A 24,190-nucleotide genomic window follows, 5' to 3' on the forward strand; every position below is an offset into this window, starting at 1 on the left:
TACTACAAGTTGCTATTATAATTGCTACTAATCGTTAGGTAATTCTACCGTCGATTAAAAAAATAAACTACTTTTTAAGGTACCTGGCCATTCTGATATCAGGGATATCAGGATGTCTGGTTACCTATCCAGTGACAAAATAAACTGCGCAAATGAATCGAATTTTTTTCGCAACTTTGATATTTGACTTTCAATTTTCATCTCTCAATTATCGAATCGCTCAAGAAGTTTCACTTTAACGATTTTTTAAACGACATCAAACATTGGTTGGTGTAATAATAGTTACTTTTACTTGTAAATTTTTTTATTACAGTTAAATGCACTGTGTTTCTGTTTAAATAATATAATAATACTCGGCTATGCTATTCTTATGGAACTAATAATAAATAATTTATTTACACTTATACAAGACTATTAAATCTTTAGAAATTGCCATAAAGCATAAGTAAATATAATATGCACTTGAAAATACAATTTTTATACATGAGATGATTACTGTACATAATTGTTACATTTTATAAGTAAATTGTAAAACCATAGTAAATTTGTCCTTTTTATCTTGACTGTACTGGCTTTAATCAATGGAAAATAAGTCATCACGAATATACTATAATTTTCTTTTTAAGTATGAAAACTCACGGAGCGTTTTTCTTCCGCCTCCGCCATGGACGCGGAATAACTTTTATATCAAAACCGCAGTTTAATGCCATTACTGCCATAATGCCATTAATGTTAATAATGCAATCTATCGAATGTATTGTGTACCAAAGATCGATATTTGACAACTTATTTATACTAGACAATGTCACTATGGATCAGTACCCTTAGTATGAGTTTTTACATTTTTACAAAAATGTCTGTTTTTGTATTATTTACGTATTTCCCATACATTTTCCATTAAATCATACTAACGGTACAGAAAACTGTAACTGTCACTTACGTTTTCGTATTTCTACGCGAGGTCCTCACGCGGAAACGGAAAACAACGCTCTGTGAGATTTGCCTCTAAACGCGTGGAAGGTATCAAACAAAAACATCCAATTGTAAGAAACAAAATGCATAAAAGTCACTATACAATTGTGACCTCAATCTACTCGCCGTAGTCTTCGAACAGTGGTATATAATCATCACTCCTGGACCGAAGTTTAAGGCCAAATTGAGTAACCTGGTTTCTTTCACTACCCTGTGTTTTGTCTAAGGCTTTCACTGGAGCTGGGACGTCATGCTTTCTTGTTACAGCCTCATTTACATGTTTCATATTTGCCAGTTTCGATGTCATCCGTTCCTTCTGAAAATTAATTGTTGTTAGAAAAAAAAAAAATATTTATTACTATGTCAACTTATTAAGTATTCTTTATAAGCGGGATTTTTATAGTCTACTTTAGTTAGTGGAAATGTTTACCTGTACAGGACTATCGAGATAACTTGCATATATCCTTAGCACTGGTTCACCTGTTTTATCATCAAATGTCAGCTTACTCTTCGGAGGTATTTTGGCCTTTACTACAGTAACTTTTTGAGGGGCTTCAGTCGTTCTTTTCTCTGGTAATGCAAATAGCCTTATAGGTGGTCTTCTTGCAAAAATATTTGCCTTTTCTTTATTATAATCCTGATCTTCACTTATGGTTGCTTCTACTAACTGCCCAGCGTATACTACGCCGTCTTTAGTCGCTTGCTTGTCTTTATCTGCTCTTAATAAAGTATATGCGACATTGACTGACTCAGCAGGCTTTTCAAAAGGAGCTCCGAGTAGAGGCTTCAGTTCACCAATCGTTTGATTTTTCTCATTATTGTCGGAATTTTGTACGAAATACGCTTTTAAATTTGGTTGGAGTGTAGTGGTAGTTGTTGTTGTCGACGTTGTTGTCGTATTAAATGGTTGAGCTTTAGGTATTTCCTGAGCTTTTTCAACTTGCGCCAAAGCGGCTGCAGCTCGTACATCGTTTATTGCGGAATAAAAACCATTTGCAATAACATTCCCAACGCTTTGACCTACTTGAGCGTAGTATATGGGTGTTGTCTTATGATCTTCTGTATTGGCTTCAACAACGTGACTGATCGTCGTTGTAGGTGAATGTGTTACTTCGTTTGTATTTAATTCTAGTGTCACATTTTCTGGATGTAATGTAGTAGTGACATCGAGAGAATCCTCAGTGACATTGTTAGCTGAGAATCCTTGTGGAAGCAACGTGAGTACTGTGCCTTCTTGCGTTTCTCTTTGCACAAGATTTTTATGAACTTCTGAGTTGCTCGGAACGAAAGAAGACGGGGGTTGCTTGATGTATTGCTCGTTTTCTAGCAAAAACAAATTATTTTGTTCCTGAGGTGCTTGAGTTTGATGCTGGGGCGGGTAATCAGCTGCGTATGGTATGAATTCGACGGCTGGGAATTGTTGTAGAAGCTGGGTTTGCAACTTTTGCAAGAATAGCGGGTCTGGTTGGTATAATGCGTTCGGTGGTATGATAATTCCTTCGGTCCCAGTATGCAACAGATCTTGGTGTGTAGGCATTCTGTTGTATCCCTAAAACATGACATCTTTGTAAATATAGATTGAGCGTGAATATAATAATAAGTAGTTTTAGACAGAGGTTTTTATTTTATTTTTTACTTTTTTATTTTATGTTATTAATGTTTTCGTTCATCAAAATGGAAATAGATATTTCTAAAAAAACACAACTGTTTAAAATCAAAGGTATTAAAATTGAAGTAGGTTATAGTTATATTGTAAGCATGACTTGTTAATTGTTGAGTGTAAATGAATCCTTTTCATTTTTTTTTTAGGTACTTAAGAGAAATAAATCATATTTTACCTGCACTGAGAACTGTTGAGGAACAATGGGAGACTGTGGAAGCGCTAATGCTGATAATCCGTATTCTGATGCCAATTGCAATGCAACATTATTTCTTAAATTTTGCATTTCTGCCTGGTTCAAAGACTGAAATAAATAGAATCAGTCGAAATGTGCAACTATTTTCAACTTCAACAATATATTATAATATTATTTCAATTGACTTATACATACGGTTGGTTTTGAAAATCCTATAGGTGGTTCTATTTTTGGACTCATTTGATATATTGGTGGTTCTGGATATTTTTCGGTTACTTCGTATACGGGCTTTGTCTGAAAAGTAAAAGGATTATTACTTAGTGCAGGATAGTTGGTTTTAGATATCTTGACGATAAGCATATTCTTTTGTTTGATTAAATATTGCGTTGTCAAATTGAATTTGGATTAGGTTCAGCATCATAGACATAGAAAATGTTATTCTATTGATTTTAATTTGTTTTATATAAAGTTATGATAACTAAACTACTTTGCAACAATATCTTAACTTGTATTGCTTTTAAGTTTCTTAAGGTTGATAGAATAGTGGTTATTGTAAATACGTACTGCTTCTGTAGCCGTGTTTGTATTAGGGCTGCTGTCGTAACTGTCGATGACCACGATTGGTTTTTCAGAGAGACTCAGGTTGGGCGCTGGAATCGTGTGGATCGCACCTGTTAGGTAAACAGATCTGAAACAACTTGCGTTCATCCGTAGCATAGAATGGATTTCACTGAAGAAATTGACAAAAAAATGAGAATTCTTTATAGATAGGTACCGTAGATATCAAGGTGTAGGGAAGCTTTTAATACCTTAATTTTTAAATTATCAATTGTCTGTCCAAAAGTGAATGAAACCTCGAATGATCAGGATTTATAATTCTTGATAATTTCTCCAGTGGTATCCTTATGTTTTGCTACGGATGAACGCAATATAATTAATGTTTGTGCTCATAGTGCTAGAGAAAGAAGTATTGCTAGAATAATTTTAGTAGACTTCTTAAAACAAGCTACGGGTACTAGCGTCATTATCGCCTGAATTATGTAGTTTTAAAATTAAACGTAAGCAACTGTATCTACTAGAAACTAAGGAGTATGGACTAATGGCGATACTAAATTGATTTTAGTAAGCATTATAGTCGTCTTGGTTTAACACTTTGAAATGCAACCAAAAAAATGAAAAGTACGGATTAGATTTTTGAAGAAACTTTAAATAAAAATTCTTAAATCCTAACGATCTGCAGTGGATGAAAACAGGACGAAATAATAGAGAATGTAATTAACATGTATTAAACGTTACCTAACTAGACAGACTTTAGCAATCTCATCTGCATCTGCGCAAATTTAAATATTCAAGAGTCATTTCTAAACGGCAATAGACTATTCTGAGTGCAACAAAGAGTCATTTATAAGCGGCAGCAAGCTTAATGCGATATCCTGGAGAATTAGAAAGCATAGAAGGTGCAGTGCGTGCTTATTATTCAACGTGTACCGTCTGAATGGATAATGGGTGCTGAGGACGCTGTACGGATGAACTCGTAATCTGGAGTTGGTGCTGCTACTGGAGGCAGCCTGGACGCGGCCTTCCACGGCGAGGTGAATATACTGCGTGTTGCGCTTGGGCCGACGTGCTTGTATGCGTATCTGGAATTTTGGAATAAGTTTATACATAACACAATGTCAAGATCTAAATTTTCAAAAGGTACTTTATTTCATATACGACTACGCTCATTTGTATCTCTCCGTTCATCTCCATTTACCTGTGGCTGCTCCTAAGCTTCCGCGTCTAGTTTTAGGGAGTACGCAACCGATGGTGACTACTGCCGCCCATGGATATCTCTAATCAATCCCAGATAAGATTACATACGCTGCTACAACTGAGGACTTATTCTCTGAAAAGAATATGTCCCTTGCCACACATTACAGCGAGTATGGCGGTGGTGCCCCGGTATCGACTGTTGAACCACAGAGTTCTACCACCTTACCAATGTTACTTGAGCTCATCGAATTATCATACCATACTCAGACATTTTGCTGGCATCAGTAAGCCTGCGTTGAACTATCTAAGAGTGGCGTAAATGATAAAGGTACATTTCACCCTAAAACACAATTATTTACCTTTGCGGATGATTCCTGTATATCACATAAGGCGATCTATGCGACGCAGCTTGCGCGAATCGTGGCGGCGCCCACGGCCGCTGCAGCATGAGACCTGGCCTTAACGGAGTGGGGCCCCGAATCCTGTTGACAGTCGCCATTCGACTGATGTAAGCGGCTTGAGCCAACGACCACAGCGTTACGTAGATAAGTTGTATCTGTGGAAAAGGACATAGATTTTAAAATGTCTTGGAGTTGTGAATGTAGAAGGGTGGTAGACGATTCATATGGCCCAGCCGGTAGTGATGGTCATACGATTCTGCCGAGTTCAGTTTTATTGCTCAGCTAGTAAGTATACGTTTAAATAATGTAACGGCTTTTTTGTTACTCCAGATGTTTATGCCCATGAGTTTATGTGCGTGTCATCTAGATACCACACGGAATCCTAGTGAGTGAACTGAATAAATGTAAAATGTTAGGAAATAATAAGTCAACTTTTTAAGTCGGTAGGTATATTGTGTGCTAAAAATAGATATCTATTACATTGTACAGAAGTGGTGATCCCAAATGAATTGCAATCAGGTGAAAAAAGACAACCGGCGCTCCAAAAAGGCAATGTCGGAAAAAGTAGCGTACGATTTCCACAACTCAACCGGTTGTTGTTCGAAGCGGACCGGCATTTTTATCGCTCGATTGATAAATCCAAAAGGGGTTGATTTATGTCTACTTTGTTGCCTTATATTTATTGATTACATAGTAGCTACCTCGGTATAGGGGCTTTTTTCACTTAATGTAAACTGCTTTATAATTAGTTATATTTGTAATTCTCGTTATAAATTTATGTAATGTTGGCCTACTTACGACAAATTTCGGTCTTTAGCAGGCAAAAATTGGATAATAAGTAGTGGGCATAAATGTGGTATAAAATAAATGGTCATATAATGTAACTGACTCAAATAGGATAGGAATATAGTGTGTACAATGCTTACCTATTGGGTACGGGTTCCTCCATAACTAGACAGACCTAACATGTGCATTGTGCATACTCTGCTTCAATAGCCGTGGAGGAAAGTATGGATTAGTGTCCAACCCATGTCACTTAATATATATTTTTATAAAATATGCGGGTTTGCTTACACTTTGGGTGGCCTTAGAACCTAATTAGTAAAAACCTAATAGAACCTACTTAGTAAGGAAGCAATATCATAAATGCATAGGTTAGGTGATAGTAATTTGTTTGCCTTACCGCATCCTTCAACACTGCAGCAAAAAAGTAGGAAAAGATAGCGCCACTCGACCAACGAAAAACCGTTTAAAATATACCCTCCTTCTAAACATTTATCACAATCAAAAACTAATTGCACAATCTTTCACATGTCGTATTAGTCAGTCGGTACATCATTTCACTTTTGTTAATTGTCGTGAATTCTGGGTATAATTATGCGGATCGTGCGAGCGGTGATGTGAACGTCCCCAGTGGAACGTCGTGGATGGGTGCGCGCGAAACTGAACGATCGTGCTGTGAGCTGGAGAATTAGTGTACATTTTTCTTCTACCTTGTCTTATTTTGTAAGTTTTAAAGGGTTGGCGCTAAAGATATTTGTTCCAGAAGTTGTGACATAAAAAGGTTATATTATAAAAAACTAAAATTCCAAAGTGTTTAGACAAGGAAACACTTTATTTTTAGAAAAAGGATTTTAGATTAAATGTTTAGATGGTTGAAGTATGATTAACTAACTTCACCGTGTTTCCTATCTACATACCTACATCTTCGCAAACGCAATTTAACTTAATTTTATTTTTATTTTCATTAATTTAATAAATCGAGAATGAAAAAACGTTTACTCGAACTGCTTTAAAAACCTACAAAAATGAAATAAAGTTAGGATAAACCGATTAATTTTTATCATATTTTATTGTGATAAAATTTTAGATTATTAGATAGACATTTCATATGAAATAAAATAAGGTTACAGTATCTAGACACTATTTTTTTTTCTGTAAGTACCTAATTACGTGTTGATTAGCAACCCTAGCTGTGACCAATTGAATTACACATCTTAATTTCATCATTTAAAATAGTGTTCTCTAATGAGTGGTTGGAATTAGTGCGATTTGTAACGGCCTTTCTCATTGACTTGCGAATCAGTATTTAAGATTTTTTGTTAGTTAATTGTTCACGTTTAAAGTGAGCGTGAAGTTGACTGCATCACCTAACAGTAGCTACCTATTTAAATAGTCATTGTCGCTCATGGATGACTGTAACTCCATTAGTATTGAGAATAATACCTATTGCTCACTGAACTGGCGTGAGAATAAAATTGGAATGCTTCTAGGGGTTTCGATCCCGCGGTCCCGAATCTCGGGATAAAGTGTAGAGAATCCCGAAATCCCAGGGTAGGAAAAGAAATAAAAAAAAAGGTAAGAAAGGTCGAATTATTTGGATGGTACGATGCATATTTGGTTCCTTAGTTTTAAAATACTACTACCTACTTACTACCTTAAGGTTTGACTGCCGATAAAAACTCTTTTAAATAATAATGGGAATTTGTACAACCAAGTAAGGATTATTTTAACACGCACGCAGGCATCTTAATTATTAGTTAAATTTAAATAATGTACATAAAATATAAATATAAAAACTGACACTGTGACACATAGGAGCTTAAGTAGGCAACAGAGGTCATTCAAAATCAGTTGAGAATATTTTCGTTTCCGCTATGCTTCAATTACATACACAAAAAACGAAAATTGCTCAAATATTTGACTAGATAACACTAAGCAACCAGGTTAACTGGAACAATTTCAAAATATCAGTTATCTGTCCACAACAAAAGCCGTAAAACATATTTATGTAAGTTCCGCAGAAATTGTCTCTAGTTGCAATAGTTACATACTTTTTGCCTTTTACTTGTGCGATTTAAAGGAATTATCACGTTCAATGTTATTGAACTACTTGCATAAGTCAGTTGCATTATGGCTCCTGAACATAACGTAATGGAATCCGGCAAACTTCATAATTCATGAAGATGATGTCAAAAAACTGAAGACATCGCATGCGCACGCGCACGCAAGATAGTGCATTAGCGTACAAGTAACTTATGTTATTACTTTTTGTTTCTAATTTGTTGCTAACGATCTTTTAAATTAAGTGTTTTCATTTGTTGCTAACGATCTTTTAAATTAAGTGCTTTCTTTACAATCTAGCTGTTTGGCCGCAGCTTCGTCCGTGCAGCTAGAAAAGATAGCAGTGTAAGGCACATACTTATTTCAAAAGAAAAACTATATTGTCAACGCATTACGGTTCCACTGCTGGGCAAGGATAAAATAGGTATAGTATACAGGATTTATAATGAGGTTATAATGATTTAGTAATTTATGATGAAGTATGGTAACTACGTATGGTATAGTGTTATTTAATCATAGATCTTATTCGTATTAGAAGTTAATCATCACTTGCTTAAACGGCGAAGGAAAACATCATGAGGAAATCTGCATACCTGAGAATACTTAAATAAAAAGTTTTCAAAGGTATGTGAAGTCTACCAACTTAACCCACTTGAATCCGTGCAGAAACGCGCGATCCGAATGGTCAACGACCCCAGGACCTCCGATCGGTTAGAGCCTTTAAGCTTGCGGAGGGACATAGGTTCCCTCTGCGTGTTCTACCGGCTTTACAATGGTGAGTGTTCCCAGGAATTATTTGACCTGGTGCCTACGTCACCATTCCTCCATCGCATCACACGCCGAAGGACGAAGTTCCATCCACACCAACTGGACTCGTGGCGGTCCTCCACGGTTTGCACGGACGTTCTTGCCACGGACGTGCAAGATGTGGAATGACCTTCCTTCTGAGGTATTCCCGGAGCGCTATTACATGGGGCTCTTCAAAAAAATTGTAAAAAGAGCTCTCCTCCAAAGCCGGCGATGCATTGGCGACTCCTCTCGTGCTATCACGGGCTACCCGTCTGCTTCATCGTTTAGGTATAATTATAAAAAAAAAACCAATACGCACTTGGCCACCGCGGTGGACTATGGCCTAATCCTTCTCACTCTGAGAGGAGACCAGTGCCCAGCAGTGGGACAGTAATGGGTTGATGATGATGATGAACCTAACCTATAGGTACTTTTGACTTATCTTTAAAAAACGAATTAAATAGACTACCAACTCCGGCTGAAATAAGTTTCTTTAACAAATTAAAACAATAAATCTATTTATACTATGTTGGCCATCGCACACTAGATGTTTCGTGCAGCAAATAAACCATAACGCTAACGGATTTCTTCACTCTAATTGCGGCGCCCGCTAGAGAAAACTGCTTTTAACCATCGACTTAGGCTTAAACCGTTGTTTTTAAATGTAATCTCTTTAAACTGACCAATTATAGTGAAATATTGAACTGACCAAAGGCAATGAAATATTTGTTTACCGTAATTTAATTAACTTTTAAAGTGTAGCGTGTCTTATAAAGTATAAGAAATGTTGATCCGATTAGTTTATTATGTTTTTCGAGAGATATCGTGTTCACATAACATGGACATTCCAACCAATGTCTCTCAAAAAATATTGCATTACTTTTTTAATATTAAGGAATTAATTGTGTCTTTAATTATGTTTTAATTTCCCCTTGGCCTCAATATTATTCTTTCCATATTTAAGTGGTTTCGAAAATTACTGGAGATTATTAAAGTCCAGAAACCGACAGTAAAGCACGCCCTCTCCTGTTTTTATATCCGAGGTGTGCAAAATATTGTAACTGTTAATTTGTAAAGGGCGTAAAAACAAAAAACATATTAACTTCGATTAATTTCCGTTTCTTTGACAGTATTTCAAACCAAACCATTCTCTGGCATTCGGCAAAGCAGATGGTACCAATATAAACCTGTACAGTGGATGTGAAATCTATATAGACCGGTTCAATGGACATTTCACCGCCATTACGTCCCATACCATGACTTGAGTCTGTTGACAAAGCTGTTTTCTAAACGATCATCTCGCGTACTACACGCGACCAATATTATTACGCTAATTACTAATATGGTATATGTTAAGTAAAAGTGGCATTCTGTATTCTTGTGAAATAAATAATTTTGTCTATACTTAGTAAGTATCTAAGAACGTAACTTGCAGTGCTATACTAGTTTGAAAAACGACCTCTCGTGAGGAATCGTGAGGTTCGAGGTTCGAATCTCAAGCAAGATCCTCTGATCGAGGAGTCCATCATTCTAATCTCAATATCAGTGTATTTAGAATTCAGGTAATTTTCACTGACTGTTAGGTTGAAAGAAAACATCGCGAAATAACGTAGACGTCTGAGATTTCTTAAAAAAGTTAAAGAATTGGTAGAATTCTGAAAGGAGACGCGTGTCTAGCGGTGGGACCATAATAGATTGACGACGTGTTTTGAATGATATAGACACAAGGACGAGTACACAAATAAGTACATATATCTACCGAAATTTTCAACATTTAGATTGGTATGTGCCTAACCGGGTTTTGAATATGAAACCCTCTGCTTATAGTGCTTATGACGCTGGTCGTCAAATCAATTGCTAATTAATCTATGAGTTAGTTAGTAAGGGTCTGAATCAATGATTTTGTGTCAACTAATAAATAAATAAATATAATAAATGTTTTAATAGAATTAATTTTATATATTGTTGGTATAAATTATATTTCTAGGTAACAGTGGTAACATACTCAATAAGTATATTGCCAGTATAGAAACTAGTCGTGTTGTGGTAGTAATGTCGCCCATACCGACCGGTGCTAACCAGAATGTTGCTTGGAAATAGAAAAGTTGGAAAACTTTTCTATTTCCAAGTACCTAAAATACCTTGAACTAAAATAAGTACCTGACTTGAAAAAAATCTAAAAAAATTTAAACGAATTACAAAAGAAATCAAAAGAGCAAAGCGAAAACAGTTCGCAAGATGTAACTTTTTTTTCCCAAAAATTTTAACTAGAACGCAGGTTTTATACCTATAATATTATAAGTATAAAGACATATTGTGTTCGACAGTTTTTTATTGTAATGCATTGCTATATAGATACTTATTATATTTTTATGTACATATGTTACGTATGCGAATTAACTTATACGTTATACACTAAACATTAATATAGAAATTGGCTAACGTAAGTAGCTAACTGTAGGTATAGTATGGTCCTATTACTTGCAAAAAAAGGTTTTTACTTACCTTCATTGTTAGCAAATCGCCAATTACAATTTCACAAATAAAACTAAAGTTCAAACACTAAATCACTAATTTATCGTACCGGCATTTTATCACTATTAAAAAAATAGCAAAACATCAAATCCCAAATATAAATTCACAATACGAAAAAAATTAAAAATATTTTTTATAAATAATAAATAAAATTAAAAAAAGTTAATACATTATTAAAAATTAAAATCGATTAAAAGTCGATTACAACATCGATGCTTCGGCGTGTAAGTTGATGTGAGGCGCGAAATAGGTCACCTTTGCCTTATAACAACCCCCACTAACGTCCGTAGTTTTACTACGAACAATAAAACTGTTGAGTTAACTTTGTAGTCTTATCTTCGGGATCTAATATTGAAAGTGGTAGAACTATTTACGGTTAGAGCAGTGGCATGACCACTACACGTGTTTCTTCTAAATACCTAACAGCAATGTTAAGCGTTGCTATGTGTTCTTTAAGTGTGTAGTGATGCAGACAATTGACTAAGACGTCCTCATTTTGGCCTTCCATTCCATTCCTCAGAGGTGGTTAGATGGCTTTCATCATCAACCCATTACTGTCCCACTGCTGGGCACGGGTCTTCTCTCAGAATGAGAAGGATTAGGCCATAGTCCACCGCGCTGGCCAAGTGCGTATTGGTAGACTTCACATACCTTTGAGTTTTTTTTTTTTTTTTTTTTTTATAAATCTCTCAGGTATGCAGGTTTCCTCACGATGTTTTCCTTCACCGTTTAAGCAAGTGATAATTAATTTATAATACGCACATAATTTTGAAAAATCAGAGGTGCGTGCCTGGGATTTGAACCTCGGACCCTTCGATCGAGAGGCCGCGTTTCTTAACCACTAGGCTATCGCTAGATGGCTTTGGCGCGCCGTTATTTTCCGATTTGATGGTAAAGCAGAATGTTAAGAGTCGTTCCAAAGGCCCTTAGGGGCAGTAACTTACCTGCGGCCGATCTTACTTGGGTTTCATGTCATATTAAGAGATCGAGGATATAAAAGGCAAGAGTCCAAACTCAGTTGCTATAAAAAGGTCGTCAGAACCAAACAATCTATTAAATTTATATCAGTCAGCGAAAAAAGGTCTCCGATTAATTCTATGACACATCTGTCATTTTGTAAAATCAAATCAACTTTTTACACTGGGGGTCTCCATTTAACTTTCCGCACCGAGCCTCCGACGGCCTTAGTACGCCACTTTTTTTTTATTATAGGTAGCAGACGAGCATGCAGTCCACCTGATGGTAAGTGGCTACTGCCGCCCATGGACATCTGTAATCAACCCCAGATAGGATTAGATATTCCTACCTAAGGCCGGCCACAGATGCGCCGCTACCCCTGAGGACTAAGCTGGAACGCCTCGGAAAAGTCAGTCTCCCTTACCACACCCTTCAGAACCACCACCACTGATGGCAACATTATTATATATCCGAGCAACAGCGTAAGACTTGATAAAAGCCTAATTTTTACCATAGCCAAGCCTGTAAGAGGTGCCGCGCTAAGAGAACTCCGGGGTGTTCCATTGTGATCCCGGTATCGTTTGGCCCATCGAAGGGGTTTTAGTGCGATAAGAATCCCAGATAACCCGATGCCTTTCAAGATGCCATAATTACTTTTGAGGGTTAAAAATATAATGTAGACACGTAAACACTAGCTAGATTTATATTCTAGAGAGTGTAATCCATTAGCCGGAAGAGGAACTAACTTAAAAAGCGGATTTACATGAGCGGGTGATTGATCCCGTCATTAGTAGGCTTCCTGGTGTGGGCTCATTGCGCTCGCTTTCCACGCAGCCTGCAATCAGCGGGCCACTGACATTGACTTGGACCTAATGATAGTAAGCACTGATAGCCTAGTGGTTAAGAAACTCAGCCTCTCGCCCGAGGGTTCCGAGGTTCAAATCCCAACCACTGATTTTTCGAGTTATGTGAATATTAGAAATTAATTATCACTTGCTTAAATGGTGAAAGAAAACATACCGAGGAAATCTGCACACCTGAGGGATTTATATACCTAAAAAAATCTCAAAGGTGTGTGAAGTCTACCAATACGCACTTGGCCAGCGCGGTGGATTATGGCCTAATACTTCTCATTCTGAGAGGAGACCCGTGCCCGGCAGTGGGACGGTAATGAGTTAATGATGAACTGAAACTGTAATTATTGATCCCTAGTTCGATAGGTGTAGTTGATAGATTGGTAGGTGTAGGTAGAGCCCTTTGGGTGCAACTACCGCTAGGTCGTAGACTACGTTGAAAGTAACTGTGTGAAAGATACAGGAGTTATAAATTATACATAATCTTAAAAAATTATGCTAAAAAAGTATAGGTATGTTATTCACATCCAATGAAATTAACTTTTAATTTATTTTTGTAATTATATATTTACTTCATTTATATGATATTGAAGTAGTTTCGATGCCTTCCACCTGAGGGTGAGGTTTGTGCCACCCATGGACATTTCAATCAACCCTAAATAGAACTAAATCTAACATGAGATTGGTCAGAGATGCGGTTCTACACTGTACGTTTTCCTACCACAATTAGAGATTAGAAAATTTTCGCTTGTTTGAATTTGTAAAATTTTGATTATTGTTAGGCAAAATTGGCTAGATAATTGTCTCTCTCTTACTTTAACACAATGTTCAAAGTATCATTATATTTTCTCTACTCTACTGCTATTTTTTAAGCAATGTTAATAATTTGCTTTAAAAAGTTTTTATTATAGCTAGCGCCTGATTTACAATTATTTTTAGTTCTTGTGTTAGCATATTGTAACGAATTATGTTGTGATACCTCTTTCAATTTCTGGTAACTTAAAAATTACAAAAAATGTTTCTACATGGTTCAGTCTTTTTTGCCAGGAATGAAATGTTTGACGACGCGCGTGGCAAAACGGTCACTTGGTCCAACACACAATGATTTCCGGTCTTATTTGATTTCCGGTCTTATTTCGGATGTTTTGTGTGTCCGTGGCATTTGCGATAAGATTACACAAAAAAGTTCTAGTCTTGAGTTATGAGTGTAGAAAGTGCTGTTTATTTAGGTTCTGTTGCAACATTGCTATAGTAGTATAATCAGGCGTTATTTTTCACAATACGTATAACATCAGCGACGGATCAAGAGTTCTGACCGCCCTAGGCTAATTATGAAGACGCCCCCACCGTTACGATAGACCTCAAAAGTAATATATTTTGACTTTGTTTACTAGCATCAAATTAATAGTGCAGAAGACACAATTTTGGCGCGCCCCCCGATCCTCGCGCCCTAGGCTGCAGCCTAATTAGCCTAAGGGTTAATCAGGCCCTGTATAACATAAACCAATTTATGGCATTTAGCTTTAAGGGAACTATAGCCTTATGTAGTCACAGGAGCAAAATGTTGTATAGGTGGTAGAACGCTTTGTAGTTCGACTACAGAATAAAAACCACCACACCTACTTCTGCTTATGACTACAACGTAAAGCGCTGCCGTGTACTGTGGGTATGTAATGGATATATACTTATGTGTGGCATTCCATCTTAGTCCTCAGGGGTAGTAAAACATCTCTACATAAACTAAGACCCTCATATTGCCACTTGCCATCAGGTAGATTTGTTGCTCTTTTGCTCATGCTTCAGGTCAACCAAGCCACCTACAACCACTTTTACCTAGTTCTCTTAAATATGATTTTAGGTAATATTTTTAGCCACTGCTTTATATTAGGCATATTCAATGAAAACTGGTAAATAGTTCGCAGCAAAAAATAAACATAATTTCTTAAAATTATTAACTCAAAATAAAACCAAGTAAATATTTAACATTTTATAATTTATTTACAGAATTTGATCCTTAATATTAAAATATAAATAAATTGGGCGAGCGCTTATGTACAGTGAAGCACCAATTTAACGTACCTACTTCAGCCTACTTCTTATAAACCAATTTACATTTCTCGTTAATAAATAGCAAAAAAGTTAAATTACTTTAATACTGAGTATTCAAAAAGCATCTACACAATATTGAACCGCGGACCTGGTGACTAAACAAAAACTATGAAATATATTTACATCATAAAATAGTTGTTTTAATACATTTCTTAATAATTACATATTGATAAAATTACTTTTACTTATATACAAAGGTTTTTGAAAAATTCTAGTATCCATCATTGTTTAAATAAGCATTTGAAATCGGTTTGTTTAAACTACTATGATATAAATTTAACCTCGTTGCATAAATAACTGTTTGATAAAACACCATTTTTTGGTACAAAATTGCTTCTCATAATATTTTCAGCTGCTATCCCAATATTTTGGTAAAGGTAATTAATTTATTAAATTATGTTCGTTTTATCGTTCTTATTACATAATATTGCTTATTATTTTACTATCACGCCTCTATCTTTTCTATACGTGGAAGTTCTGCAGATGCTCTGTGCCCAATACCGTGCCATATGCTGGAACATCTGGAATTAATAATGCCACGATAAATTTTATATTTAATAAGACCATAACTTCAAAAGATATGCAAGAATACATAACAATGATAGTGTTGCAACATCGGCCCATTTTTGTCCCACCGCTGGGCTCATGCTAAATCAAATAGCCTTTCCTTGTAAGCAGTCAGTGAAAGTCAGCAGATATTACTTTTATGGTAATGTTATTTCGTTTTAATTTCAAAACCTTTCTCTTAGGAACTTAATATACGATCGACATTTCATGTTACATGAACAGAATTTTCGCTCGTCTGTTAGCTGACGGACTCTCGTGTGCTACCTACCTCCGTCGCCAACGAATCAAGTTCGTTGTTAGGTAAGTCAGTCAAAAGTCGTCCACATACCTCCAGTCAGTCAAGTCAGTCTTTTCAAACTTGTACAATCTTGTTGCCCCGAAGGATGAATCTTGTTTCTTTTTTTCTTCTAGTATTCTCAGGTTCTGTTGTATTCTTTGGTTTCGCTGTTGTCGTAGAGGTCGTAGTAGTAGTAGTGGTAGTCGTACTTGAAGATGTCATAGGATCAGGAAGGAGTTCGCCAGGAAGGACACCAATCTCATTATCAGATACTACGGGCGTTGGTATGAGAGGAAGCTGACCCTTTTTGAGCATCTCCCCAAATTCCTCATTAAATTGTGGCAAGACCTCAGAAGATCTCTGAATATTTTCATTCATGTATTTTGCCAATTTATTTAGATTGTGGTTGATTTTTTGAATCTTAGCCGGCGTTAAACCTTCATGTTTGTGTTTATGGTGAGGTACAACAGAATGTTTTGAAGAAGCATAGTCGAATGGAGGGTGAGGATTCCTAGGGTCGAAGTCAGGGTATGCTTCGGGCATGGCTGGTTCGCCGTATGAATCGATTGCTCCCCAAGACATAGGTTTAAACTGCGGAACGGGTTGAGGTGGAGGGACTTGTAATGTTGTGTCTTCGTGGATTGTGGGAGCGGCAGACGAGAAGACGTCCTTAATAGCGGAGTATACTGAATGGAGGATTGAAGGAGGTGGTTCAAGAGGGGTATATCCACTCGATGATTGATGCGTCTCGCTCGGCGCCGCGTCAGCTAGAGGCGTCAGTATGACCACGCCGGCGTGAACTCCACTCAGTTTACCTCGTCCTGTCTCAAAAAGCGATCAAGTCAGTCTGGTGATTACGTCAACTGTTTGTCTTAAGTTACGTCACAGTTCACCGAAGAATATCAAGTTTTCAGAAATGAGGCCATGAGTGTTCCTCCTTTCTAAAGCCATTGAGTTTATATCTATATAAGTGGTCTAATTTATAATGCAAGCATATTTAGGTGATTACGTGAAATATAAACTTTATTAATTGAATACTATAAAACTTATGTCATCTTGTCTTATATGAGTATTGGATTGCAACTCAGTCTATTTGTAACTAGTTTTATACTTTTCCTTTTTAATTTTAAGATATGTTTAGGAAATAAGCATGTATATGCAGCTTCTATTAATGATTCTCTCACTTTAATGTCTTTTTTATGTTTACTGAGATTTTATGAATATTTTCTAAATACGCTTCATAACAATTATCAATGTCTTACGAACCGTCTTGATAAGAAAGAAAGGTGTGGTGGTAGTATCACTACAGTCGAACCACGATACCTTTAAAACTCTTGTATTACTCCGACATACAGACACAAATGATATAATATTGTTACTGATGACCTTTCACAAGCCTTCCGGTACCTTACGCAATACCAGCACGATCCAGACTTGAAGATAGGAACAGTCTGAGACCACGTTTCGAATATAAGAAATCATTCAACCGTGGTTTCTCATTTACAAGTTAAAAAGAGTACGTAACGATTTTATACGATTGTAGGTTAGTATTACATTTATATCATGACAAGTTTGTTACTTTTAATGACATGAAACCAACTACTGTTACTGTACTGTAACGTTTATATTAGTTGTAGTCTTAATTTCGAAGAATTTACAAAAAGGGAACCAAAAGTGCTTCAAACAAGTTGATGACTAACAATTATGCAATATTTCCGTTGTAAAGTTAACTATAGATAACAGAAACTACTAATAGTTGACCACACGACTAACAGGCTTAAAGGAAGGAGAAATTTCTTTTTCACTTATTTTGAAAAATAAATAAGCAAGTTTTTGGAAGAATTCCTAAAATTACATTATACCTGTCTTTATAAAAATTCCACCTCTTTTTCTTACTACACGAATTAACAATCAAGCTAATTTAGCCTTAATTTCTATTACAAAGGTTACTAGTGTTATATACCAGTAATTCCTACTATATAAATTACAAAGACAAGTAAATAAATACTCAGACCTAGCAGAATCATCATGTGATCAATTAGATGATTGAGCGGAAGTCGAACAAGAAACCCTTAGTATGACTTTTTACGTTTTTACAAAAATAACTATTTTTGTATCTCTTTACGTATATGCCCATATATTTCCAATCAGCGCCCCTAGCGGACCGTATCAGAACTGATTGGAAATGTATGGGAAATAGGTAAACAAAAACAAAAACAGTCATTTTTGTAAAAACGTAAAAATTCATACTAATGTTACAGACCAGTATTTTTTTTTTATAATATAGGAGTAGCAGACGAGCATACAGTCCACCTGATGGTAAGTGGCTACTGCCGCCCATGGACATCTGTAATCAACCCCAGATAGAATTAGATATTCCCACCTAAGGTCGGCCACAGGTGCGCCGCTACCCCTGAGGACTAAGCTGGAACGCCTCGGAAAAGTCTGTCTCCCTTACCACACCCTTCAAACCGGAACACAGCAGCGCCTAACACTGCTGTTATTAGGTAGAAATAGGTGTGGCGGTGGTGCCGCCGGAGTCGAACCACAAAGGGTTCTACCACCTTCTAAACTATAGTGGTCAGTTTTATGTATCAAATATAGAAATCTACTTCAAACCTATCAAAGCCCGGAAGCTCAAACACAAGATCCATTTCACAGAACACCTAGGAACGCTCGCTTCAAACTTGTTCTCGATAAATCTTACAAGGAACCACTCAGGCGTACTCAGTACAGTTCCTATTGTAACGATACGTAACTGTTCGTTAATAGGTTATATTATGCTATCTTTAATAGCAATTTGAACTAGATAGAACTTAATGACGTAAACAAAGCACTGATATCTTTTTCTAGTAAAGATTTTTTTAAAACATCTTGTATTGGTACTGTAGTGATGCTAGTTACTGCTTCGTTCGTTTTTGTTGCTTTTATTGAGATATACTATATTTTTTTAAATTTAGGACATAGTGAAGAACGGAAAACCTCTACGCTTTCTTAAAAAAATCTTAAGGTTTTGTGAAGTCTATATTGGTAGACTTGGTATTGGTAGACAAGTGCGGATAACCGCAATTGATCAGCGCGATAGACTATGGCCTTAATCTCATTCTGAGGAGATTAGGTTATAACCTCAACAGTGGGACAGTAATGGGTTGACGATGATGACGAAAGTGAGAATTATTATATACAAATTACAATGAGTATATGCATGATTAAAACCAATACCAACATTTTAGAAATCGGAAAGAAATAACAGAATAAGAAATAAAGAAGTCATGATTGTAAAAAAAACAGGTGATAAAAGAAAAAAAAGAAGATTATGGTCGAATTTTGAGCACTAAGCGAAACCTAGCATTTGTAAGCTCAAACAAGATGGCATAGATTTTGAAGGATAGTATCTCGCAAGAAACCACCAACCGTGTTATCAGTACACGTAACACTTGACAAAAAAGGTAGGTTAGTGTTACGGCCATAAATATGTATTGATAGCGAAAGTCTTTGTTTGGGACCTGCTTGGCATTTAAATTGGGCGGTGACGTAATGGAATGCGAATACTCCGTTTACATAACAAAAGTATAACGAAATTTGGCCTTTTCCACTTGTTCCGGTTTTTTGTTTGCTGACTGTACTTTGTGAAGTTTGTTAATGCGCGTGTATTTAATGAGTTGCGATTTGTGGGTATTTTAAAAGGAGGAATTTTTAGAATCAAAATATATGACGAATCTTGGGTGTTCAGGATTCGAATTACGAACCTCTAGCCTGGAAGATTAATTTTTAATTTTGACAAAACTTTAGTCTTTCATTAGCTGTGCTTTAGTAATTTCATCATTTTTAAAGAAACTAGCAAAGTATTAAATAAATATTAAAATACAATAATATTAAAAATCTTGACACTAAACACTTGCGCTCGTTTACGTCTAATGCAGGGAACGACGGAAATTATGTTAAAAGATTATTATAATAATGTTCACGTATATCGGTATTTGTTACTTCTGTATTTTATTGTTACTAAACATAATATAATTCAGTTAATTATTTTAAATCAACTAAAGCATGGAAAATATACGCTTATGACCGACTCGACCACTGGACACTCTTGTTATGATTTCAGTTAGTTATTTTCTTTTTTAATTAAGAATAAATATAGTTATATTAGTTTCCACTAATATAAATGTTTTTGACTCGTAATCGTTTTTTAATTATTATTTTAAAGGTATATATGACTGCTATGTATTATAAATTATACAATTTATTACATAATGACTGCATGAGAACATTTTATTCTCTTTTCATATATTCTTGTGAGCAACACAATGGCAAACTGTAATTACGTAAGTATATGCATTATTGAAAACTTTATTAATGACATGAAAATATATGTTTTTAGTTAATTATGTAATCATTTTTATTTTTGCATCCGATGGGAAAATTTAAATACTCTGTACAAGTTTTCTTACACTCCTAGGAAAACTCGGTAATTATAAGAGTTATCAATCTTAGTACAAAAATGTACAGAAAAATACAATATTAATACTGGTTTACTTGAATGTATAAGTATATACGTTTACTTGCTCGACAAGATTTTTTTATTTCATAACATTCATCGATTTTACCAAGAAATGTAATATAAGTTGCATTATAATCACGTAAAATAGTATTTATATCGTTCTATATAGAAATACTTTAAATTATAAGCCTTAAAAAGTTCAAGTATGATTTTCCCTAGAATATAAAATTGCACTCATGGGAAAACCAATCAAAAATCCGCACTTTTCTTAATGTATCGCTATTAATCTGAGCCTGCTTTTTTGACTTGACTTGAGACTGATTTAGTTTAAATTATAACTCTTAAAATTTTCGCGTATGACTTTTTACTAAAATATAAAATTGCACTCATGGAAAAACCAATACAAAATCCGCACTTTTGATACATCACTATCAATCTCCATTAACGTATGGCCACACGTGCCTGAGTTTGTGGAACCGGATCGGCTTGCGTGACGTAACGCACTTTCACTCAAGGGTGTAAAACCACTTGGTTGGTGCGCTCTGCGACGTAATTATTAGCTTTGTCCTGCACTTATGCGAAATTGTGTAACAGGAAGATAGTTTATTTACTAGAATTACTATATTTTATACGTAGGTACACCTAGCTATAATGCAGATCAGTTACTGGATGTTTGCAACACCGGAGTTGCAAATGCATTGCATTTGAAAATTTTTGCACTTCTTGGAAAGTTTTAATTTTAACATATATTTACATACATTTTATAATGGTATACTTCGGGACGAATTTTATTTCACAACTTACACTATAATGACGTTGACGTAAGCTGTAGCACTAGTGATAATATCCTAGTTACAAGTATATTATTCATTTCTCAGGAGGAACACCCCTTTTCTAAGGACTAGCGTTCAAATTTTACCGCGCAGGTGATAAAATATCATATTTTCAAGGATGTCAGGGACCTACGGTGATAACAGATGTAGCAGGAGATACTTTAAATAATAGCACTATAGGATAATATAATGTAACACCTAAAAATCTAGCCTCAGAAAATAGGACCAACAATTCGTATAACGTAACTACAGATTACAAACGAAAGTAAAATTGAAAGGTATTGCACAGAAATGGGTTTTCAACAATGAACACTTGCTATTGAAAACTTTTTGTTAAAGTTTTTCAAATAGTCCAAATGAAACGCTTTAATAACTTTTAGAATTTGCCAATTTTTTGTTAAATGTTACTATGACTGTTAGCGGTGTGTTAAATCACAGTGAATTTCTTCTTCTCAACTCTCGTCACTCTAAAGAACTGATTTATCTAAAAAAATACTTCTCACTTGGAAAATATAGAAGGCGAAAGGAATTTTGCATATACAATAGGCACACAATTTCTTAAGTGTTTGTATTTATTTTTGTGATCTTCTCAAAGTCACGGGGCATGCTCAAAAGTTAACTACCAACGCTAATTTCTAATAGGTAATGTTTACATATAGTTTAGTTCAGTGTAATTAATGCCAAAAATATGCGAGAACTTTGTAGTAACAAGATACATATTGAAGGAGCCGGCCTTGCTTAACTTCTCGAAGCGTTAAAACATGTCTCTGTTTAAGTACTATCATTCAAAATCCGTGATGCAAGACCGTGGGATAACCCTAACAATTTACTCAAATCATACATCCGTTCTACGATTATTACGTTAAAAATTAGGAAAACAGTTATTTGTGAGTCAAATGTTACCAGTTATTTCGTCACAAACGTTTGGAAGGGAAAGCGGACTTATGCAAATGAGGTTAGCCACATACTCGTATTTTTGGCAGCGACGTGCTATCGAAACCATAACGATGTGGAAGTGGATGATAATTAATGATGATGAATAACTATGGTGAGAAATAATGATGTCATAGAAGTAAAGGTATAGACATATCATTATTTTTGTTTGTTTGTTTCTTTGCTGAACATTTTAGTAAAATGTCACGACTGTTAAGTAGAGACGTTAAGAAATAATGATGACGAATCATTAACTTATTTTCCTGACCATTGGTTCGTTTACCATCATTGTAAATGTGAACTATGAATAGAGATGGTATGACATAATGTTGTCATATAAATACTGATGCTTAATCGCGTATTTGTAATCGTTGTTCGTATTCTGTTTTCTATTTAAGTATACTGGGACTACGAAAAGTAGTAGAGTAAGAAAGAACGATACACAGGAATACAGCCAATAAACTATTAATTCACAGTCGTGACTCGAGCTGTGATATCCATTTTAGTTAATATAAATACAAAAGAAAAATAAGTATTATATAAAAAGTAAAACATTCTTTTTGTTTTCTTATATTCTAGTTAATCGAAAAGAGACACATTTAATTTACAAAAGACAATACAAACTCCATAAGAATGCATGTTCCATGAAGAGTATTAGAGATATTTAGGAACATTAAAACGATGAAAATAACATTATTGATTTACTCCTATTATTAATAATCAATCCATCTACAGATTGCCTACCAGAGATCGAAATTTGACAAATTCCTATAGGCAGATATTGTCAAATGTTGATATTTGTTAGGCAAACATTGTATAGATTTGATTATTAATAATAGACGTATAAGGCAAGACTTATAACAAAGAGTATAAACAAAATAGATGACAAGCTAAAAGATCGATAGGTAATAGTGATGTGCCAGAGTAGAACGATATTTAGTGTTATGAATGGGAAGGGACCATTCATATACAAGAAGTTATCGATACATCTTACCAGAGGGAGTCAATTAAATCGATATATCTGTAAGTGAGTTCTGCTGATGGCAACGGCATTGGTTTCGGTTTCTGAACAACATCGTCTACTACTGAAGACATCACTATTAGCTCTGAAAAAAAAGGTTAATGACAGTTGAGTATTTTGCAAGGTAAGGTGTAAGAATATACAGTTCTGTTTATAATATATGTACAAATGTACGAATTGATTTCGTTTATATAGATATACACTTGGAAGATTATGTAATCGTAGAACCGTTGTATATATTTGTGTTGTCACTGAACCGATAAACTACATACATTACACGCAAATATACATATACGTAAAACTTACGGTTCACGTACCTATATGTGTCTATATAACTTACTTTACAAATATGTGTATTAAAAACTACATTTTTTAAATATTTTTCAAACACGAAAATAGATGAAAGTGACAATTTCAATTGTCAAAACTGGTTACATTTTCTTGTTAGGAGTGAGTAATCTTTACTAATCTATTTTATTACCCATTTATAACAATCTTCATTAAAAAGGAAGAGGAGGATTCGAGTGCTCCATTAACTAGTTCATCTAACTGACAGCGATGTTATTATCATTGAAGACCAAAATATAACATTACATAATTTAGACAAACAGGAAGCACACACAGTAACTTTTAATTAGACACCTACATTTCAGGAACTATTTGAATAACTTTAATGATACATCACTAATGATACATATTAGGCATTAATGACACATCATTAATGATATAAATAAACTTAATAGATGTTATCATAGATTCTCAAAGCACTCATAATGTAGTGAATTTCGTAATTATGACTAGACCTCTCTAGTTGTGTAAGTTTGGTAACACTAACATTACGTCACAGATGTTATGTTCATCTTTAGTTCCGGAGATCAGTTAACCTCAAATGACCCAAGAACATGACATACAACTTTTTATGTGGATAATCTGTACTTTTATATTAGGTTAGGTTGTGATGTTTCTAATTTTTTTTTGTTTTA

General features: G+C 35.1%; 2 protein-coding genes across 6 annotated transcripts in view; both read right to left on the bottom strand.

Annotated features, from left to right (window-relative positions):
- Nucleotides 1-537: 537 nt before the first annotated feature.
- On the bottom strand, nt 538-5,105 carry LOC140750063 (uncharacterized). 2 transcript variants are annotated; one of them, XM_073083387.1, is made up of 7 exons: nt 4,943-5,105; nt 4,317-4,468; nt 3,393-3,499; nt 3,024-3,122; nt 2,811-2,936; nt 1,403-2,521; nt 538-1,288 (listed from the first exon to the last, which is right to left on the bottom strand). In XM_073083387.1, exons 1-7 carry the CDS (start codon nt 5,080-5,082, stop codon nt 1,091-1,093), a joined length of 1,941 nt encoding a protein of 646 aa, XP_072939488.1. In that variant the 5' UTR covers nt 5,083-5,105; the 3' UTR covers nt 538-1,090. The 2 variants fall into 2 exon arrangements, with proteins under 2 accessions (XP_072939488.1, XP_072939489.1); XM_073083388.1 differs by having other exon boundaries at nt 3,393-3,478; nt 4,943-5,104.
- A 9,843-nt stretch (nt 5,106-14,948) lies between these two features.
- The window catches only part of LOC140750047 (uncharacterized), a 30,930-nt gene continuing 21,688 nt past the window's right edge, over nt 14,949-24,190 (bottom strand). The window contains exons 6-7 of one of the 4 annotated variants that reach the window (XM_073083351.1): nt 15,968-16,737; nt 14,949-15,593 (exon numbers count right to left, since the gene is read on the bottom strand). In XM_073083351.1, coding sequence (XP_072939452.1) covers nt 15,992-16,737 — 746 coding nt within the window. In that variant the 3' untranslated portion in view covers nt 14,949-15,593; nt 15,968-15,991. Of the gene's footprint in view, nt 15,594-15,967; nt 16,738-23,180; nt 23,293-24,190 lie in introns of those variants that run through there. The other 3 variants (XM_073083353.1, XM_073083352.1, XM_073083354.1) reach the window with 3 other exon arrangements.

The sequence above is a fragment of the Epargyreus clarus genome, unplaced genomic scaffold (assembly GCF_041222505.1).
Source record: "Epargyreus clarus isolate Ecla_fem2 unplaced genomic scaffold, WU_Ecla_fem_2.2 ptg000019l, whole genome shotgun sequence".
Classification (NCBI taxonomy): Eukaryota; Metazoa; Arthropoda; class Insecta; order Lepidoptera; family Hesperiidae; genus Epargyreus; species Epargyreus clarus.

Bases quoted from the DNA above. Each gene is read 5' to 3' on its own strand.
- LOC140750063 (XM_073083387.1), bottom strand. From the start codon at position 5,082: ATGGCGACTGTCAACAGGATTCGGGGCCCCACTCCGTTAAGGCCAGGT. The intron at 4,469-4,942 runs GTAAATAATTGT...CCAAAATTCCAG, and splicing joins TACAGGAATCATCCGCAAAG to ATACGCATACAAGCACGTCG. The intron at 3,123-3,392 runs GTACGTATTTAC...TTTACTTTTCAG, and splicing joins CAAACACGGCTACAGAAGCA to ACAAAGCCCGTATACGAAGT.